At 43.8% G+C, this 17,559-nt stretch overlaps 2 protein-coding genes across 4 annotated transcripts in view; one reads left to right on the forward strand and one right to left on the reverse strand.

Annotated features, from left to right (window-relative positions):
• Positions 1–14,323, reverse strand: part of AVEN (apoptosis and caspase activation inhibitor) — a 770,692-nt gene extending 756,369 nt beyond the window's left edge. Inside the window, exon 1 of the mRNA XM_056546831.1 lies at positions 14,121–14,323. Within this exon, the coding sequence (XP_056402806.1) occupies positions 14,121–14,270 (150 nt within the window). The 5' untranslated portion in view covers positions 14,271–14,323. The remainder of the gene's footprint in view (positions 1–14,120) is intronic.
• The window catches only part of CHRM5 (cholinergic receptor muscarinic 5), a 282,104-nt gene that overhangs the window by 211,927 nt on the left and 52,618 nt on the right, over positions 1–17,559 (forward strand). The gene's annotated exons all lie outside the window — the stretch shown is intronic.

Here is a 17,559-nt window from a genome sequence, read left to right on the forward strand (position 1 = left end):
ATTTTGGAATAAAATAAATAAATAATACAAGTATGGACAAACATTTACCACTAACATAAAGTAGAATAGGTCACGAAAAAACAAATCTCAGAATCAGAATAATCGGTAAAAGCATCTCAGAGTTATTAATGCATAAAAGTGACAGTGGTCAGAATAGCAAAAAAGGGCTGAGTCCTTAAAGTAGAACTCCGGAATATAAAAATTGTCGCCCATAGTGCCGGCAGTAAAAAAAATAAAGATGTACATACCTTCCTCCGCTCCCCCGGGCCTCCAGTAACCGGCTCCGGTCTCTGCCGACATCCACTTCCTGGTTGCTAGTGGTCGGATGAATCATACTGCGCTCAGCCAATCACCAGCCGCAGCGAAGTCAGACTCGGCCGGCGATAGGCTGAGCAGCAGTGTGAAAACGCTTCAGGACACGAAATTCTTCACTACACCGGCACCTGCGACCAGGGCCGAAAACGTCACACTGCTGCTCAGCCTATCGCCGGCCGAGTCAGGACTTCACTGCGGCCGGTGATTGGCTGAGCGCAGTAAAACTCTCCGTCCACCGGCAACCAGGAAGAGGATCACTGAGGAGGCCGGAGCCGAAGGCCCCGGGGGAGCGGAGGAAGGTATGTACATCTTTATTTTTTTTTTTTTAATACCGGCACTATGGGCAACAATTTTTATATTCCGGAGTTCTCCTTTAAGGTGAAAAAGGGCGGAGTCCTTAAAGGGGTATTCCAGGAAAAAAAAAGTTTTATATATATCAACTGGCTCCGGAAAGTTAAACAGATTTGTAAATTCCTTCTATTAAAAAATCTTAATCCTTCCAATAGTTCTTAGCTTCTGAAGTTTTCTGTCTAACTGCTCAATGATGATGTCACGTCCCGGGAGCTGTGCATGATGGGAGAATATCCCCATAGGAACTGCACAGCTCCCGGGACGTGACATCATCATTGAGCAGTTAGACAGAAAACTTCAGAAGGTAATAACTATTGGAAGGATTAAGATTTTTTAATAGAAGTAATTTACAAATCTGTTTAACTTTCCGGAGCCAGTTAATATATATAAAAAAAAGTTTTGGACTGGAATACCCCTTTAAGGGGTTAAGGACCCAGCCCATTTTCACCTTAAGGACCTGGGCATTTTTTAAACACACCTGACCACTGTCATTTTAACCCCTTAAGGACCGGTGGGTTTTCCGTTTTTGCATTTCCGTTTTTTGCTCCTTGCCTTTAAAAAATCATAACTCTTTCAATTTTGCACCTAAAAATCCATATGATTGCTTATTTTTTGCGCCACCAATCCTACTTTGTAATGACGTCAGTCATTTTGCCCAAAAATCTACGGTGAAACGGAAAAAAAAATCATTGTGCGACAAAATTGAAAAAAAAACGCAGTTTTGTAACTTTTGGGGGCTTCCGTTTCTACGTAGTACATTTTTCGGTAAAAACGACAACTTATCTTTATTCTGTAGGTCCATACGATTAAAATGATACCCTATTATATAGGTTTGATTTTGTCGTACTTCTGGAAAAAATCATAAATACATGCAGGAAAATGTATACGTTTAAAATTGTCATCTTCTGACCCCTATAACTTTTTTATTTTTCCGTGTATGGGGCGGTATGAGGGCTCATTTTTTGCACCGTGATCTGAAGTTTTTAATGATACCCTTTTTGCATTGATAGGACTTATTCATCGCTTTTTATTCATTTTTAAATGATATAAAAAGTGACGAAAAATGCACTATTTTGGACTTTGGAATTTTTTTGCGCGTACGCCATTGACCGAGCGGTTTAATTAACGATATATTTTTATAATTCAGACATTTCCCCACGCAGTGATACCATATATGTTTATTTTTATTTACACTGTGTTTTTTTTTTATGGGAAAAGGGGGGTGATTCAAACTTTTAATAGGGGAGGGGTTAAATGATCTTTATTCACTTTTTTTTTGCAGTGCTATAGCTCCCATAGGGACCTATAACACTGCACACACTGATCTTTATCATTGATCACTGGTTTCTCATAGGAAACCAGTGATCGATGATTCTGCCGCTTGACTGCTCATGCCTGGATCTCAGGCACTTAGCAGTCATACGGCGATCGGACAGCGAGGAGGCAGGTAGGGACCCTCCCGCTGTCCTGTAAGCTGTTCGGGATGCCGTGATTTCACTGCGGCTATCCCGAACAGCCCACTGAGTTAACCGGCAGCTTTTACTTTCACTTTTAGCCGCGCGGCTCAGCTCTGAGTGCGCGGCTAAAGGGTTAATAGCGCGCGGCGCTGCGTGCTATTAGCGGCGGGTCCCGGCTTCACTATAACGCCGGGCCCGCCGTGATATGATGCAGGGTTACCGTGTAAACCCGCGTTATATCACGGGAGCAGGACCAAGGACGTACCTGTACGTCCTTGGTCCTTAAGGGGGTTAAGCATTCATAACTCTGGGATGCTTTTACTTATAAATTTCAGAGATGTTTTTTTCGTAACATATACTACTATACAAATTTTTCCAGGGACCAGTTCAGTTTGGAAGTGGATTTGAAGGGCCTTCATATTATAAATACCCCATAAATTACCCCATTATCCCCTTAAGGACCAGGGTTTTTTCAGTTTTTGTTCGTTTTTTGCTCCTTGCCTTTAAAAAATCATAACCCTTTCAATTTTGCACCTAAAAAACCATATGATTGCTTATTTTTTGTGCCACCAATTCTACTTTGTAATGACATCAGTCATTTTACCCAAAAATCTACGGCGAAACGGACAAAAAAAAAAATCATTGTGAGACAAAATTGAAAAAAAAAAAATGCAATTTTGTAATTTTGGGGGCTTCTGTTTCTACGCAGTACATTTTTCGGTAAAAATTACACCTTATTATTCTGTAGGTCCATACGATTAAAATGATACCCTACTTATATAGATTTGATTTTGTAGTACTGCAAAATCTTACCGCGTATGGGACGGTATGAGGGTTCATTTTCTGCGCCGTGATCTGAAGTTTTTAGCGGTACCATTTTTGTATTGATCGGACTTGTTGATGCACTATTTTGGACTTTGGAATTTTTTTGCGTGCACGCCATTGACTGTGCGGTTTAATTAAGGATATATTTTTATCATTCGGACATTTTCGCGCGCAGCGATACCACATATGGTTTATTTTTATTTACACTGTTTATTTTTTTAAATGGGAAAAGGGGGGTGATTCAAACTTTTATTAGGGGAGGTGTTAAATGATCTTTATTCACTTTATTTTTTTCACTTTCTTTTTGCAATGTTATAGCTCCCATAGGGGGCTATAACACTGCACACACTGATTTTTTACATTGATCACTGGTTTCTCATAGGAAACCAGTGATCAATGATTCTGCCGCTTGACTGCTCATGCCTGGACCTCAGGAGGCCCTCCTCGTATCTTACAGCTGTTAGGGATGCCCCGATTTCGCCGCGGCGATCCCGAACAGCCACCTGAGCTAACCAGCAGTGATTTACTTTCACTTTAAACATGGCATTCAACTTTGAACGCCGTATCTAAAAGGTTTAATAGCGCGCGGCACAGCGATCATTGCCGCGCTATTAGCCATGGGTCCCGGACGTTATTAGAGGCCAGGCCCGACCCGCATTATGGAAAAAAAACTTTGTGGCCCGCGTTATAGAAAGGGAAAGGACTCAGGACGCACCGGTACGTCCTTGGTCCTTAACAGGTTATACAAACTGCACCCCTCAAATATTCAAAATGACATTCAGAAAGTGTGTTGAAGGGGTATTCCAGGCAAAAACTTTTTTTTATATATCAACTGGCTCCGGAAAGTTAAACAGATTTGTAAATTACTTATATTAAAAAACCTTAAACCTTCCAATAGTTATTAGCTTCTGAAGTTTTCTGTCTAACTGCTCAATGATGATGTCACGTCCCAGAAGCTGTACATGATGGGAGAATATCCCTTGCATGATGGGAAAATATCCCTATAGGAGCTGGACAGCTCCCAGGACGAGAGTCATCAGAAAGCAGTTAGACAGAAAACAGCAACTCAACTTCAGAAGCTAATAACTATTGGAAAAATTAAGATTTTTTAATAGAAGTAATTTATAAATCTGTTTAACTTTCCGGAGCCAGTTGATATATAAAAAAAAGTTTTTGCCTGGAATACCCCTTTAACCCTTTAGGTGTTTCACAGGAATAGCAGCAAAGTGAAGAAGAAAATTCAAAATCTTCATTTTATATACTCGCAGTTTTTGAATTTTTACAAGGGTTAATAGGAGAAAAAGCCCCCCAAAATTTGCAACCCGATTTCTCTCGAGTAAGGAAATACCTCATATGTGGATGCAAACTGCTCTGTGGGTGCACTAGAGGGCTCAGTAGGGAAGGAGCGACAATGGCATTTTGGAGAGTGAGTTTTGCTGAAATTATTTTAGGGCTCGCATTTAGGAAGCCTCTATGGTGCCAGAATAGCAAAGAAAAAAAAAAACACATGGCATACTATTTTGGAAACTACACCCCCCCCCCCCCCCAAGGCACGTGACAAGGGGTCCAGTGAGCCTTAACCTCTTAAGGACCAAGCTAATTTTATTTTTGCATTTTTGTTTTTTCCCTCCTCTGTTTTTTTCCCTTCTAAAATCCATAACTCTTTTATATTTCCATCTGCAGACCCATATAAGGGCTTGTTTTTGCGTGACCAATTGTACTTTGTAAAGAAACCTCATTTTACCATAAAATGTACGGCGAACCAAAAGAATATTTTTTTTAGGGAGGAAATTTTAATGAAAACCAAAATTTTGCACATTGGAGGGTTTCGTTTCCACAATGTACAATTTACGGTAAAAATTACATGTGTTCTTTATTCTACGGGTCAATATGATTAAAATGATACCCATGGCTAGATACTTTTCTATTTTTGAACCGCTTAAAAAAAATTAAAAAACTTTTCTTTTTGTACAAAATCAGTAATCTAAAATTGCCCTAATTTGACCACCTATAACTTTTTAATTTTTCCGTATATAGGGCAGGATGAGGGCTCAATTTTTGCGCCGTCATCTGTACTTTTTATCGATACCACATTTGCATATATAAAACTTTAATATCATGTTTTATAAAAAAAAAAAAATGTTGAATAAAATGTGACAAAAAAGCAGCATTTTTGGACTTTTTAAATTTATTTACGTTTACGCCGTTCACCGTATGGGATCATTAACATTATATTTTGATAGTTCGGACATTTACGCACGTGGAGATACCAAATACGTTCATATAAAACAAAATGTTTTACGCTTTTTGGGGGTAAAATGGGAAAAACAGACAATTTTCAATTTTATTAGGGGAGGGGATTTTTCTCTTTTTTTTGTTTTACTTTTTTTTTTTTTTACATCTTTCAACTTTTTTTTTTTTTTTTTTTTTTTTTTTTTTTTTAACTTTTTATGTCACCATAGGGGACTATCTATAGCAATCATTTGATTGCTAATACTGTTCAGTGCTGTGGATAGGACATAGCACTGATCAGTATTATCGGCTATCTCCTGCTCTGGTCTGCTCGATCTCAGACCAGAGCAGGAGACGTTGGGAGATGGACAGAGGCAGGTGAGGGGACCTCCGTCCGCCATTACAGATGATCGGATCGCTGCGGCGATCCGATCATCTATTTAATTATGTGCATTGCCGCAGATGCCGTGATCTGTACAGATCACGGCATCTGAGGGGTTAATGGCGGACATCCATGCGAACGCCGGCCATTACCTTTGGGTCCCCGGCTGCTGATAGCAGCCGGAACCTGTCGTGTATGACGCGAGCAACGCTCCAATGCTCGCGGTCATACACAAGACGTAAATGTACATCCTGGTGGGCGAAGTAACGCCAAACCAGGATGTACATTTACGTCCGTGGTCGTTAAGGGGTTAAAGGACATCTGTACTGCATGAATTTTACATATTCCTGTGCTCGGGCTGCAAAAAACAAACAAAATAAACTTTAATTCACCTTCCTATGTTCCTCCGTTGCTCCGGCGTATCACCAGCCGAGGCGGGACATCGCTGCGGCCAGTGATGCGCTGACAGCCTGTGACTTTACCGTCCCCAGGAAGAAGCAAAAGGATTGCAGCGGAGGACCGTGAGGCCGGTACCGGACCAACGGGGAACGTAGGAAGGTGAATTGAAGTTTATTTAGTTTATTTTTGCAGCCCGGGTACAGGAATATGTAAAATTCATGTAGTAAAGATGTCCTTTAACACCCCACAGGTGTTTGACAACTTTTCGTTAAAGGGGTACTACCGTGGAATCAACTGGTGCCAGAAAGTTAAACAGATTTGTAATTTACTTCTATTAAAAAATCTTAATTCTTCCAGTACTTTTTGGGGGCTATATACTACAGAGGAAATGTTTAGCTTTTTGGATTTCTCTTATGTCACGACCACACTGCTCTCTGCTGACCTCTGATGTTAATTTTAGGAACTGTCCAGAGCAGGAGAAAATCCCCATAGCAAACATATGCTGCTCTGGACAGTTCCTAAAATGGACAGCAGAGGTCAGCAGAGAGCACTGTGGTCATGACATCAGAGAAATCCAAAAATATAAACATTTCCTCTGTAGTATACAGCCCCTAAAATGTACTGGAAAGATTAAGATTTTTTAATAGAAATAAATTTACAAATCTGTTTAACTTTCTGGCACCCGTTGATAAAAATAAATAAATAAAAAATAAAGTTTTCCACGGTAGTACCCCTTTAACCTGTTAAGGACCCATGACGTACCTGTACATCACGAGTCCGCTCACGATCTATAACACGGGGCCGCGGCCTCTAACACAGCCGGGACCCGTGGCTAATAGCGTGCGGCATTGATCGCGGTGCCACGTGCTATTAACCCTTTAGACACGGCGTTCAAAGTTGAACGCCGTCTAAAGTGAAAGTATGCCGGTTATGTCAGGGAGCTGTTCGGGATAGCTGCGGCGAAATTGCAGCATCCCGAACAGCTTACAAGGCAGCCAGAGGATCCCTACCTGCCTCCTCGTTGTCCGATCGCCGAATGACTGCTCAGTGCCTGAGATCCAGGCATGAGCAGTCAAGCGGCAGAATCATCGATCAGTGGTTTCTTACAAGAAACCACTGATCAATGTAAAAGATCAGTGTGTGCAGTGATATAGGTCCCTATGGGAGCTATAACACTGCAAAAAAAAAAAAAAAGCGAATAAAGATCATTTAACACCTCCCCTATTGACCCCTTCCCGCAGAATGTCATATATAAACGTCGGGTTGTGCAGTGCGTTAACGCATCCCGACGTTAATAAATGACATTTAGTTAACCCGGTGATGCGCAGCATCGCACGGGTTAACCAGCAGAAGTCCCGCTGTTTCCAGCAGGGGACAACTTCTGCTTCACCCCCCTGGTCCTGGTCAGCGATCACTGTGATTGGTCCCTGTGGACCAATCACAGTGACCTGGGGTGAAAGTTCAGATCCCCCGCACTGCCCGCCCCTGGGAGTCGGGCAGAACGGGGGACGATGGCTGCGGGGACCTGTGGCATAGGGGGGGGGGGGAACACGCGGGGACCGGCGGCCTTACCTGGAGCAACGGCGGGACCGAGGAGCAGCGCGGGACCGGCCACGTGGACGAGCAGCGACGGGACCGGCAGGTAAGTATATGGTACTCAGAGGCAGCAGTGAAGATCTTCACTGCTGCTTCTAGGAGTCTGAAAACTACAACTCCCAGCATGCCTAGACAGCCTTTGGCTGTCTGGGCATGCTGGGAGTTGTAGTTTTGCAACATCTGGAGGGCACCAGTTTGGAGACCATTGTATAATGGTCTCCAATCTGTGCTCTTCCAGCTGTTGCAAAACTACAACTCCCAGCATGCACGCTGGGAGTTTTAGTTCAGCAACATCTGGCCCTTCAGATGTTGCCGAACTACAACTCCCAGCATGCCCTTCAGCTGTCTGGGCATGCTGGGAGTTGTAGTTTTGCAACAACTGGAGACACACTGGTTGGGAAACATTGTCTGTTTCTAACTCAGTGTTTCCTAACCTGTGTGCCTCCAGCTGTTGCAAAACTAAACTCCCAGCATGCACTAACAGACCATGCATGCTGGGAGTTGTGGTTTTGCAACAGCTGGTGCACCCCCCCTGTGAATGTACAGGGTACATTCACATGGGCTAGGGTTTTACAGTGGGTTTCTCGCTGCAAGTTTGAGATGCAGCAAATTTTGGGCTGGGAAAATCGCTGTAATCCCCCGCACCGTGTTTACAAAGCCCCCCGTGGTGCCAGAACAGTGAACCCCCCCATACAAGTGACTCCATATTGGAAACTACACCCCTCACAGAATTTAATAAGGGGTGCAGTGAGCATTTACACACCACTGGTGTTTGACAGATCTTTGGAACATTGGGCTGTGCAAATCAAAAATAAAAATTTTCATTTTCACGGACCACTGTTCCAAAAATCTGTCAGACACCTGTGGGGCATAAAATGCTCACTGTACCCCTTATTACATTGCGTGAGGGGTGTAGCTTCCAAAATGGGGGGGGGGGCCTTGTTGTGGCACTATGGGGGCTTTGTAGACACACGTGGCTTTCAATTCAGGACAAAATTTCTCTCCAAAAGCCCAATGGCGCTCCTCTTCTGAGCATTGTAGTTCACCCAAAGAGCACTTTACATCCACATATGAGGTATGGTCTCACTCAGATGAAATGGGGTTACAATTTTTTTTTCAATTTTCCCTTGTGAAAATGAAAAATTTAGGGTAACACCAACATTTTAGTGAAAAATTTATTTTTTTCCCCTTTTCCCAACTTTAACAAAAATTCGTCAAACACCTGTGGGGTGTTAAAGGGATTCTCCGATGCTTAAACATCTTATCCCCTATTCAAAGGATAGGGGATAAGATGCCTGATCGCAGGAGTCCCGCCACAGGGACCCCCGGGATCATGCACGAGGCACCCCGTATGTAATCAGTCCCCGGAGCGTGTTCGCTCCGGGACTGATTACCAGCGACTACAGGGCGGGCGGCGTGTGACGTCACACCTGCGCCGACGTGCAACGTCACGCTCCGCCCCAAAAATGCAAGCCTACGGGAGGGGGCGTGATAGCTATCATGCCCCCTCCCGTAGGCTTGCATTGCGGGGCGGAGCGTGACGTCATACTCCGGCGCAGGCGTGACATGACACACCGCCCGCAATCAGACCTGGAGCGAACACGCTCCGGAGACTGATTACAAACGGAGTGCCGCGTACATGATCCCGGGGGTCCCCAGCAGCGGGACTCCCGCGATCAGGCATCTTATCCCCTATCCTTTGAATAGGGGATAAGATGTTTAAGCACCGGAGAACCCCTTTAACCCCTTAACGACGCAGGACGTATATTTACGTCCTGCGCCGGCTCCCGCGATATGAAGCGGGATCGCGCCGCGATCCTGCATCATATCGCTTCGGTCCCAGCGCTCATCAACGGCCGGGACCCGCGGCTAATACCACACATCGCCGATCGCGACGATGTGCGGTATTAACCCTTTAGAAGCGGCGATCAAAGCTGACCGCCGCTTCTAAAGTGAAACTGAAAGTATCCCGGCTGCTCAGTCGGGCTGTTCGGGACCGCCTCGGTGAAATCGCGGCGTCCCGAACAGCTGATCGGACACCAGGAGGGCCCTTACCTGCCTCCTCGGTGTCCGATCGACGAATGACTGCTCCGTGCCAGAGATCCAGGCAGGAGCAGTCAAGCGCCGATAATGCTGATCACAGGCGTGTTAATACACGCCTGTGATCAGGATGAGAGATCAGTGTGTGCAGTGTTATAGGTCCCTATGGGGACCCTTGCCACCTAACTCCTATCCCTTCAGGGGGATCAGGGGTGTCTTGGACAGCCCCGATCCCCCTTCATTTCCGGGTCACCGGAGATCCGTCTGATGCCCTCCCAGGGGTTTGCACGGGGTGCCTGCTGAATCCCGGTCCGGCAAACTCCTCCCTCTTTGTTTTTTCTGATCCCTCCTGAATAGACTATAACCCCGTATGTTGACCGCCCAGTCATAGCCATCGCCGAACCATGTCTCTCTTATTCCCACTAGGTCATATTTTTCCTCAGACATATATTAAAGGGGTTATTCAGGAATAGAAAAACAGTTAATTTCTTTCAAAAACAGCTCCACGTCAGTCTCCAGGTTGGGTGTGGTTTTACAACTTGGCTCTATTTACTTCAATAGAATTGAGCTACAGAACCACACACAACCTGGAGAGAGATGGGGAGCTGTTTATGAAATAAAGTAGCTCTATTTTTCTATTCCCGAATTACCTATTTAACTCAAGTTTGTCAGTTTTGTTGGTCAGACTTCTGGAATTAGTCAGCATGCAATTTAGAGGAGTATTTTTTATTAACCTATGAAGCCTATCCCTATTAACTATTCTAACCCCTCCCTCTGCTTCACCCCTAGGTAGAATAATATGTTCCAGCTCTCTATCTACACTCTCTTCCCCTTCTATATTGTAGTTTTCATGAACAGGGTGTGCCGCCGAAAACAATCGATGCTAGGACTATGCAAACATGCACCTGTCACCATTGATGTTAATGCAGTAGATGTGGATATCGACTGAAAGAATATATGCAAAGTGCAGTAGAATCCTACTGAAGACAATGGGAGACTGCTGTGCTGTAATTTCCAAGTGAAATTTTTTTGCCTCCGAAATTCTGTAATGCGAATGTAGGCTAAGGGTGCCTCCTGCCACCTGGCGTATACGCAGCGTATTTCACGGGAAATACGCTGTATATTCCTCGCTCACTATACACACACAGGGCTTTCCGGCAGCAGCCCTATGTGTGCAGTGAGTTTTGGCGGCAGAGCTGTGCGTTACAGTCACGCCGGCAGACAGTGCCCCCTCCAAAACTCACTACACGCATAGGGCTGCTGCCGGAAAGCCCTGTATGTATAGTTAGCGAGGAATACGCAGTGTATTCCCCGCTGCTGCCACAAATTTTGTGCAGCGTGAAATACACTGTGCATACGCCAGGTGGGAATGCACCCTAAAAAGCACTGAAGCTCTACTGACTTATATCATAGTACGGTTGAAAAAAAAAAAGACACATTTCCATCAAGTTCAACCAAGAAGGTGAAGGGAAGGGGTATAGCTGAATAAATGAATGTTATTTTGTTCTAGGAATGTATCTAACCCAGTTTTGAAGCTGTCAACTGTTCCTGAGGTAAGATGCAGAATTTAGTTTTAACTGTTTATACTCGTTCCCCATAGAGATATAGGGACATTGGGGAGATTTATCATTTTGCCTTTCTGACATTTTCTGACAATTTTAAAATAGACATAGACTTTGGCAAAAACGACTGTGAAATCCGGTACTTTATTCTTGACTATGCATTGGATGAGATTAACTGTGTCTTTTTAAAAAGTCGGAAAAATATTGCGCAAAACTTTAAATACAATTAAAAAAAAACACACATTTATACTACCTCTGCCTTGCCATAGAAAAATAACATCCTAAAAGTAAGTTCTGAGGTAGTTTTTCATGTGCGCAAAATTTATAAAAGTCTTACACCGTTTTGATAAATTTGGTACACATAAGCCAAAAACGCAACAAAAAATAAAAAATAAAAGGCTGTGAAGTGGCTGCACACAGATACAAATTGATAAATCTTCCCACATGGATGTAATTAGATGTCTGGTGCAGGTACACAGTTTTCACCACATTAATGAGGTAGAAAGACGTTAACCTACACCACTCTTGATGAATTTCACCCATAAATTGGGAAAAACTATATGTAGCTATATAGTTATTTAGTGTTGATTTGAAAATCTCCAATTTTTCATCAGTATTTGACAACAGTTTTTCCCCGCTTTTCACATTTCTGACTTCACTTTGTATGGTCCTCCTCTGCGACTTTTTGTGCAATTTTTTATCCAGTGCAACAAAATCAACATCATTACCATGTCACACTATAGAAGTGATTACATGCAGTTACATCAGGTGAAGTAATTCACTTCCTTTTTTTTTCTTCTCCTAGCGTAGCATAGCGTAGCTCGACGCTACGGGAATTAGCACTCTCACTAAGCACTAATGCGGGGGCCCCGCTCAGGAGATCGCGGGGGTCCCAGTGATCAAACAATTAAGTGTTAAAACGCTGCAGATGCCCTTTAACCCCTTAACGACGCAGGACGTATATATACGTCCTGCGCTGGCTCCCGCGATATGAAACGGGGTCGCGCTGCGACCCCACATCACATCGCGTCGGTCCCGGCGCTCATCAACGGCCGGGACCCACGGCTAATACCACACATTGCCGATCGCGGCAATGTGTGGTATTAACCCTTTAGAAGCGGCAATCAAAGCTGACCGCCACTTCTAAAGCGAAAGTGAAAGTATCCCGGCTAGTCAGTCGGGCTGTTCGGGACCGCCGCGGTGAAATCGCGGCATCCCGAACAGCTTACAGGACACCGGGAGGGCCCTTACCTGCCTCCTCGGTGTCCGATCGGCGAATGACTGCTCCGTGCCTAAGATCCAGGCAGGAGCAGTCAAGCGCCAGTGATCAGCATGAGAGATCAGTTAAAAGTTAAAAAAAAAAAGTGTTAATAGAGGTCATTTAACCCCTTCCCTAATAAAAGTTTGAATCACCCCCTTTCCCATAAAAAAAAATAAAACAGTGTAAATAAAAAAAATCAACATATGTGGTATCGCCGCGTGCGTAAATGTCCGAACTATAAAAATATATAATTAATTAAACCGCACGGTCAATGGCGTACGCGCAAAAAAATTCCAAAGTCCAAAAAAGCATATTTTGGTCACTTTTTATACCATTAAAAAAAAAAATGAATAAAAAGTGATCAAAAAGTTCGATCAAAACAAAAATCGAACCGTTAAAAAACTTCAGATCACGGCGCAAAAAATGAGCCCTCATACCGCCCTGTACGTGGAAAAATAAAAAAGTTATAGGGGTCAGAAGATGACATTTTTAAACATATAAATTTTCCTAAGTTTTTGGATAAGTACGACAATATCCAACCTATAAACCTATATAAGTAGGGTATCATTTTAACCGTATGGACCTACAGAATAATGATAAGGTGTCATTTTGACCGAAATATGCACTGCGTAAAAACGGAAGCCCCCAAAAGTTACAAAATGGCGTTTTTTTCTTCGATTTTGTCGCACAATAATTTTTTTTTCCGTTTCGCCGTGAATTTTTGGGTAAAATGACTAATGTCACTGGAAAGTAGAATTGGTGATGCAAATAATAAGCCATAATATGGTTTTTTAGGTGGAAAATTGAGAGGGTTATGATTTTTAAAAGGTAAGGAGGAAAAAACGAAAGTGCAAAAATGGAAAAACCCTGCGTCCTTAAGGGGTTAAAGGGGTTCTCCACTGCCCCGTCTTCTGGAGCTCCGCTTGCAGCATCCGGAAGTTTATTACTCCAAACGCTGTGTGCTGGCTTCCGTGTTCGAGGCCGCCCCCTTGTGACATCACGCCGCCCCCCTCGCTGTCACGCCCCCTTCCCATAGACTTTCGTTGAGGGGGTGGGCGTGACATCACGAGGGGGCGGCCTCGAACACGGAAGCCTGCATACAGCGTTCGGAGTAATAAACTTCTGGATGCTGCGAGCGGAGCTCCGGAAGGCAGGGCAGTGGAGAACTCCTTTAAGGTGAAAATGGGCTGAGTCCTTAAAGGGGTTAATGATTGTGCCCATTTAAGAGCAAGGCCCACACATGCATAAATGCTTTATAAAAGGAGTTCTGGTGGCCCTATGAAATATAAAGAGGGGCTCTGCAAGCATTATGTTTTATGATCAGGGCTCTCCAGGCACTATGTTTTATAAGAATGGCTCTGTAGACACTATGGCATATGAGAAGCCCCTCTATTAAAGAAGGTTCTCTGCAGACACTGTACTTTATAAAGTGGAGCTCTGTTATAACCACCCCCTTGCTCCTGACTGCAGATTTTGTTGGGAGATGTTGCTACAGATACCATGAGTTACATTAATAGACCTCTGCTTCCTCTATCCTCTCCCCACTGTAGGCACCACAGGCCTCGTGTACAGGAGTGACTAGAGTCCACTAGGTTTTAGGTTTACTATAAGGAGATGTCTTTATATTAGAGAAGCAGAAGACCAGTCAAGTGCACGCTATCAGCATGGCAAACATAAGCCCCTCCCCTTCAGGTCCTTACCTCTTTCTCCGGCTCTTGAAGACCCCTTCGGTCCCTGGTATTGTTCCTCTGCCCTACATGGCTGTACTCCCTGTCTCCTCCTGAGCCGCGACCTCTGTACCATCTCCGGCTCACTCCACCTCTCCGGTGTTTACTGCCGCCACGTTCCATCTACTCGCGGAAGATGCTGGCTCCGTGTGGCTAAAGGACCTTTGTTGATGTCATAACCATGTGACCAGGCACATGTGTGGGTGGAGTTAGGCTCAATGCAGTTACTATGTAATTGTTTCCTGGTATTGTGTGTGAGAGCTAAATCTTGTCTGCTCTGCATAGCCCTGCTCTGTGAGTGGCACACACAGTCTACAATATACCTGACACACAGCTCTGCAATATAGGGATTAGGCTGGGTTCACATCACGTTTTTGCCATACTGTTTTCAATCCGTTTTTCTAAAGAAAACCGTATGGCAAAAAAACCGGATGGAACAGTATGGGAAAAAGTAAACCGTATGCGTTTTTAAACTGTATACTGTTTTTAAAAGTGCATACAGTTCCATCCGTTTTTATAAAAGAAAAAAAACATACGTTTTTGATAATTTTGTCCATTTTTAATGGGAGGGGTGTTGGGTGGGGACTTTACGATGGAAATGCACATGTGCAAAGTAAAAACTGTATACGGTTTTCCGTATGGAACTGTATACATGTGCGTTTCCAATTGACGTCCATGTAAAAAAAACGTATGTGGTTGCAGTACGATTTTTAAACTGGAGACAAAACCGTGGTCAACCACGGTTTTGACTCCGGATTAAAAACCGTACTGCAACAGCATAAGTTTTTTTTTAACATGGACGTCAATGGGAAATGCACATGTATAACCTGTGGGGTGTTAAGGCTCACTGGACCCCTTGTTATGTGCCCTGAGGGATATAGTTTCCAAAATGGTATCCCATGTGGGGTTTTTTCTGCTGTTCTGGGACAATAGGGACTTCCTAAATGCGACATGCCCCCCAAAAAACATTTCAGCAAAATTCACTGTCACGCCCCCTCCGTAGGCTTGCATTGAGGGGGCGAAGCCGTGACGTCACTATGCTCCGTCCCTGTGATCGCTAGTAATCAGACCCATAGCTAGCATGCTCCAAGGGCTGATGCTAATGGGGTGCGGCGTGGAAGATCACAGGGGTCCCCAGCGGCGGGACCCCCGCGGTCAGGCATCTTATCCCCTATCCGTTGGATAGGGGATAAGATGTCTTAGCGCCGGAGTACCCCTTTAAGGGGTTAAAGTGACTGTTCAGATGTGCAAAAAATGGAGGGGTCCTTAAGATGAAAATGGGCTGGGTCCTGCATATTGTATAGCTGTGTGTGCAATTTGTATATTGTAGAGCTGTGTGTGTAATTTGTACAGTGGTCCCTCAAGTTACAATATTAATTGGTTCCAGGACGACCATTGTATGTTGAAACCATTGTATGTTGAGACCATAACCCAATGGAAACCTGATAATTGGTTCTGAAGCCACCAAAATGTCATCCAAAAATAGGAAAGAGTGAGGATTAAAGAAAAATAAGTAGATAACTAATACAGATAAAGCAAGTCCTTACATATAAAAGTAAGGAAGATCTGCTGGGAGCTGTAAATCACTGTCAGTGTTTCCCAACCAGGGTGCCTCCAGCTGTTGCAAAACTACAACTCTCAGCATGCCTGGACAGCCTTTGGCTGTCCGGGCATGCTGAGAGTTGTAGTTTTGCAACAGCTGGAGGCACCTTGGTTGGGAAATGCTGGTCTATGCAGAGGACAGGAGCTTCTTCAGGGTTCTGTACAGAATACACAATGTCCTAAAAAAGTTACATGGAGCCGCCCTTACCTGTGTCCAAAGGAGCAGCTAACCCTTGCACAGGTAAAGAGTAGTACAGAACATGTAATACATTCCTGTTCTGTAGGGGGGGCTACCAGACACCAGTTAGTGCATGCACTTCAGTAATACAGGTAAAGAGTACAGAACATGTAATACCACCCTGTACTGTAGGGGGCTCTACCAGACACCAGTCAGTGCATGCACTTCAGTAATACAGGTAATACATCCATGTTAAAAAAAAACTTAGGCGGTTGCAGTACGGTTTTTAATCCGGAGTCAAAACCGTGGTTGACATGAACGTCAATTGGAAACGCACATGTATACAGTTCCATACGGGAAACTGTATACAGTTTTTACTTTGCACATGCGCATTTCCATCATAAAGTCCCCACCCAACACCCCTCCCATTAAAAATGGACAAAATTATCAAAAACGTATGTTTTAAAAAAAATAAAAACGGACAGAACTGTATGCATTTTTAAAAACAGTATACAGTTTAAAAACGCATATAGTTTACTTTTTCCCATACTGTTCCATCAGTTTTGTGACCCCATTTTGGGAAAAAAAAAAACTCACAGAATTTAATAAGGGATGCAGTATTTACACCCCACTGGCGTTTGACAGATCTTTGGAACAGTGGGCTGTGCAATTTGCATTTTCACGGACCCCTGTTCCAAAAATCTGCCAGACACCTGTGGGGCGTAAATGCTCACTGTACCCCTTATTACATTATATGAGGGGTGTGGTTTCCAAAATGGGGTCACATGTGGAGGGGGGTCCATTGTTCTGGCACAATGGGGGCTTTGTAAGCACACGTGACCTTCAATTCCGGACAAATTTTCTCTTCAAAAGCCCAATGGTGCTCCCTCTCTTCTGAGCATTGTAGTTCGCCCACAGAGCACTTTACATTCACATATGAGGTATTTTCTTACTCAAAAGAAATGGGGTTGCAAATTTTGGCTTTTTTTCATATTTTCCCTTGAGAAAATGAAAAATTTAGGGTAACACCAGCATTTTAGTGAAAACATTTTTTTTTTTTTATTTCATTTTCCCATCCAACTTTAACGGAAATTCATCAAACACCTGTGGGGTGTTCAGGCTCACTATACCCCTTGTTAAGTTCTGTGAGGGGTGTAATTTCCAAAATGGGGTCACATGTGGATATTTATTTTTTTGTGTTTATGTCAGAACCGCTGTAAAATCAGCCACCCCTGTGCAAATCACCAATTTAGGCCTCAAATGTACATAGTGCACTCTCACTCCTGAGCCTTGTTGTGCGCCTGCAGAGCATTTTATGGCCACATATGGGGTATTTCCGTACTCAGGAGAAATTGTGTTAAAAATTTTGGGGGTCTTTTTTTCCTTTTACCGCTTGTGAAAGTAAAATGTTTGGGGCAACACCAGCATGTTAGTGTAAAAAGAAATTTTATTTACACTAACATGCTGGTGTAGACTAGAGATGAGCGAACTTACAGTAAATTCGATTCGTCACAAACTTCTCGGCTCGGCAGTTGATGACTTTTCCTGCATAAATTAGTTCAGCTTTCAGGTGCTCTCGTGGGCTGGAAAAGGTGGATACAGTCCTAGGAGACTCTTTCCTAGGACTGTATC

The sequence above is a fragment of the Hyla sarda genome, chromosome 11, assembly GCF_029499605.1.
Source record: "Hyla sarda isolate aHylSar1 chromosome 11, aHylSar1.hap1, whole genome shotgun sequence".
NCBI classification, from domain to species: Eukaryota; Metazoa; Chordata; class Amphibia; order Anura; family Hylidae; genus Hyla; species Hyla sarda.